This window comes from Toxorhynchites rutilus, chromosome 2 (assembly GCF_029784135.1).
Source record: "Toxorhynchites rutilus septentrionalis strain SRP chromosome 2, ASM2978413v1, whole genome shotgun sequence".
Taxonomy (NCBI): Eukaryota; Metazoa; Arthropoda; class Insecta; order Diptera; family Culicidae; genus Toxorhynchites; species Toxorhynchites rutilus.
Window position 1 is genome coordinate 227,096,606 of NC_073745.1, and position 4,833 is coordinate 227,101,438.

The window sequence follows — 4,833 nt, forward strand, 5'->3', positions numbered from 1 at the left end:
TAATATCCTTTATATCTGTGGCACGCGCGCGACGCTCAAACTTTTGTAGACTACTTTTATTTATTTTTTCAACTAATACAACTATAAAAACAACAAAATAAAAATAAAAATAGTCCATCATCACCAGTCCATCATGACAGACATAATAGAGATCAATACTAATTAAAAAAAAGATAATTTAAAAAAATTTTAGATAGTCTACATAATATAATCCGTTCAAAAAACTTCGTCAGGTTACTCAAAAACATTGAAAAACAAACTACCAAAAATTGTCCACATTAATTATCCGTTCGTATAAAACTTCGTCAATAAAAATCTTCGTCATAAAATTAAAAAAAAAATCGTTCGACTGTTAATAAAACACAGTTTTCACGTGTGAAATACAGTGCCTCTTAAATTCTGTAAGTGTTGTTGCGCATTTAATATGTCTTGGCATCGAATTGAAAACATTTATTCCTTTGAAGTACAACGAATTTTGTGAAGCACATGACAAGAAATTAGGTGTTCTTAATTCATTCGCGTTTCTAGTGTTATATCTATGGAAATCACTTCCTCTTTCAACTCGATCACACAAATATCGAGGCAGCAAACCGTGAACTACTTTAAAAATGAACACCATAGTTAAATAAACAATTCTTTGCTTCACGGATAACCATTTTAGAGCGTCCAGCATCAAAGATGAGGAAGTGAATCTATTACATTTTAGAATCAACCGCATTATTTTATTCTGCAAACGCTGTAATCTCGATATTTGTGTATCATTGGCTAAAAATAATATGGAAGAACAAAAGTCTAAATGAGGAGAGATGATTGATTTGTATAGCTGTATTTTACTGCACATAGTTAAATCGTTTTTCAATCGGCATAAGATTCCATACTTCTTGGCAATTTTCCTGATGACATTGTCAATGTGAGTATTGAACTTGAGTTTGTCATCAATAATCACGCCAAGATATTTAATCTCCCGAACGCGATCAATGGTCTCATCATCAATTATAATAGAGACGTTTCTCTTCTAAACCACAAAACTAAACGCACTCTTCTAAACCACAAAACACAAAAGAACGTATTAATTACGATAAATATCGTGTGATGCATGCAATTCAACGTGATGCGCGGTAGAACACTAACATTTCGCCAACCACATTTCATTGATAAATCCGATCTTATCAGCAACGTTGGTTGTGCTCAAATGTGCTACTGTGGATCAGCTATAAAACATATGTGCGTCTCGGTTGAGTGGATGACTGAAGTCAAACGCGGACGGAAATGAGTGCGAAGATAGTTATCATTGGCGCGGGAGCTGCCGGAATAGCCGCTGCTACGCGACTTTACGAAAAAGGTTTCAGAAACGTCCAAATTCTTGAAGCCACTGATCGCATCGGAGGACGTGTGGCAACTGTCACTTTTGGGGAGAATGTGGTCGATCTTGGTGCCCAGTGGTGTCACGGGGAGAAGAACAATGTCGTACACGAGCTAGCTGCCCCGCTGGGGTTGTTGGAGTCTTCGGTGGTTGGCCGGGAAAACATGTTCATTCGAGACAACGGCGATGTTGTGCCGAAGAAAATCTCCGATCGATTAATGGTGATTGCAGAAGCACTTGTGGAGTCGGATGAGTTCGCATCCTATGATGGAACGGTGGGAGACTTTGTAACAGAGCGGTTCATAAAAGTGATGCAAGAAGAAAAAAACTTGGATATTGATCGCGAGCTTGTACAGCAGTTTTTACTGTGTTACCACAATTATCAACGTGGGTACAACGCATTCGACTCGTGGTATAACGTTACGGCTTCTGGATTGGCGGCGTACAACGAGTGCGAAGGGGATCAATCGCTCACCTGGAAGGGTAAAGGCTCTAAGAGCATATTGGATTTATTGATGGTATGTTTATGTTGTTGCAACGAACATTGACGTAATTCACAATTTTATCTTACAGAAAAACCATCCAGCTCAAAATGCTGAACCAATTCCACTAGATGACAAAATTGTTTTCAATGAATTTGTGACCAACATCAATTGGAATAAAGGGCCTGATAATCCATTAACGGTTAGCTGCGTCGATGGGACCAAATACGATGCGAACCACGTTATCCTCACAATATCTCTGGGTGTTCTCAAAGAAAACATAACCACTCTTTTCACTCCACAATTACCTATTATGAAACAAAATGCCATACAAGGCATTTACTTTGGCGCGGTTAATAAAATCATTATGGAGTTCGAAACGCCCTTTTGGATCGATATGGGAAACACGTTTTCGTTGCTTTGGGATGCGGAAGAATTGGAAAAGTTACGTGGAACGAAATATGCGTGGACTGAAGGAATATCGACATTCTATAAAGAAGATCGCCAGCCAAAGCTGTTGGGCGCCTGGATGATCGGTAAAGAAGGACGCCAATCGGAGCTGCTCGATGATAAAGAAGTGATAGCGGGTATAATGTTCATACTGAGGAAGTTTTTCAAATCGAAGGACATTGAGGAACCAATTTCAATTCTACGGTAATCATACCATTATAAAGCCTTTGTGGTGAACGAATATTATGATAAGTGAATTCACACCTTATAGGTCGAAATGGTCCACGGATCGCAACTTTCGAGGAACGTATTCATCTCCCTCGCTTGCTTCGGACCAGCTTGGGACTGGTCCCGACGATTTGGCACACCCGCTCACCGATTGCCTAGGAACTCCAGCATTACTTTTCGCGGGCGAAGCAACGAACAAGGGTCGTTACGGAACTGTCAACGGAGCTATTGAAACCGGCTGGCGTGAGGCAGATCGAATTGCAGAGTTTTATGGGAAGCAGAAAGCGGCAGTAGAATAGAAATAAAATGTGCATATAGTGTGCTGAATTGACTATGAGTGGTACTGAATTCAAGTGTTATTTTTTAGACTCTGGTTTGAATGAATCCAATAAAATAAAGTTTTCTTAAGGTGGAGGTGAAAGGAAGCCATTGTAGTAGTATAGGTAAACCACGTGTAAAAGTGGGGTAATAGTGTTTGTGAGAGAAGAGCAAAGCAGTCATGAGTAGCGGAACAAAATAAATGTACGTATCCCGTCACAAGCACTGGAGAGAGACAAACGGCTGTATGTGTTTTTGTTTTCCTCTTTGTATGCGATGTTCGTGCTAAGTGTGTTATCGTTTGTTTACGATGAAGGTGCGTGTCATTTGGATGCTTAGACAACATCCGGAATCGGGGTTACGAAATCGTCGATGAAACGTCGAGATCTACTGCCAACTCGAATTTTTTTTTCAAAAATCGACACTCTGGGACTTACGAGGAATACGGAATGCGAGGCTAAACATATGGTTTAGGGCGCCAATGAAAATCGTCATATCGATTTTTCATACGGGACTCCCTGCTAAATGTTGATTTGCACGATAAAATCCCTCTGCAAAATATTGGCTCATACGGACTGTAGTATACTAATTAACCCTAATTCCAATTTAACACAATACATCCTGACCCTCATTCTTTCCTCATCCTCAATTCCGCATTCTTACTTATTTCCCATAACCACTTTCCGCATACCATATCTAATAACATATAGATAATCTCCACCTAACACTTTTCCGCTTTGTTAGTCAGCAACTCTTGGGATTTCCTTACGGAAATCCCCCAAACTGACTAATTACGTAACCCCGACTGAACGCTAATTATGATGCGCCAGTCGTTTCAAACTTCCCTGTATACGACCTCGAACAACTAACAACAATAACATACAACGAGCAGGCATGTATTAGGACTTCGTTTCAAAAAAAAGTTGATGCCAATTGTCTTAAAATCGCATGAAATTATCGAGATTTACGATCTCTGAAATAAAATTTTCGTCAAAAATAGACTTTTCAGACAAAATCGACCAAGTGCCAAAAAGTCATTTTTTGACAAAAATGTTTTTTTCCAGATAACAATCTCGACGTTCCATGCAATTTGAAAACATTCGGCATCAAATTTTTTTTTCGAAAACCTCGATTTCCTTTACTTCTCCTTGGGTGATTTTTCGGTTTTCAAAAAACTCGAACTTTGGCCGCTGTGTGAAACTAATGAAGTCCGATTGAGCTGATATTTTGCATAGGGTAGTTTTTCGTGGGAATCAACATTTTTAATCAAGTTTAATCAAGAAAATTCGACGATCACTTTTTCCCCATACATCGATTGGCACTCTAGTGACCACTATGCCCCCACTTCCGCTACGTTGCAGTTCGTTTAAGAAGGCACTGTTCTTCGAACTCATTTTCTCATGGGCTCGATTTTAAAAGGGTGTGTGAGCTGAAGCCAGTTTAAAATCGGAACAGGAATAGTCAAGAAAGGAATCAAGGAATAATTGAGTTAGTTCATAATTCATAATCAAATATGGAGACCAGACCGGAACCCTCGTTATAAAAAGATATTTTCGATTGAATTTCGACCCAATATTCGTTGCTACAGTGCTCCAGGATGCTGTGCTTTCAACCAAGTTGAACGTCGGATGACTCCTTTTTCCCGGTAGTTGGCAGGTTCAATATTTCCTCATGATCATGACGGATCTCACATGGATGAAAAACTCAAAACTAGGGATTCGGAACTGGAAAGGAAACATTCTGAATACACCGAATTCTTTTTTACTCGACTGATGCATGCGCGCAGAAAAAAAATCGCTTTAAAACATCGCGTAATTTTGAGCAAATCGCGTACATAAAAATCGCACAATTTCGAAAGAATCACGTAAAAAAAGATTGCTCTATCAACGGCGCGCGCTCGTCACAACCACACTCGTAAATGCTCTCACACATGATAAACCACACGAAAAAATCGCGTAAAAAAGAATCCAGAGTAAGGAAAATTGTTTTGGT

General features: G+C 39.4%; 1 protein-coding gene across 1 annotated transcript; it reads left to right on the top strand.

Moving 5' to 3' along the window:
- The first annotated feature begins 1,146 nt into the window (after positions 1 to 1,146).
- On the top strand, positions 1,147 to 3,718 carry LOC129767983 (spermine oxidase-like). The gene is made up of 3 exons (XM_055769319.1): positions 1,147 to 1,881; positions 1,937 to 2,499; positions 2,567 to 3,718. Exons 1-3 carry the CDS (start codon positions 1,270 to 1,272, stop codon positions 2,820 to 2,822), a joined length of 1,431 nt encoding a protein of 476 aa, XP_055625294.1. The 5' UTR covers positions 1,147 to 1,269; the 3' UTR covers positions 2,823 to 3,718.
- Positions 3,719 to 4,833: the final 1,115 nt, after the last annotated feature.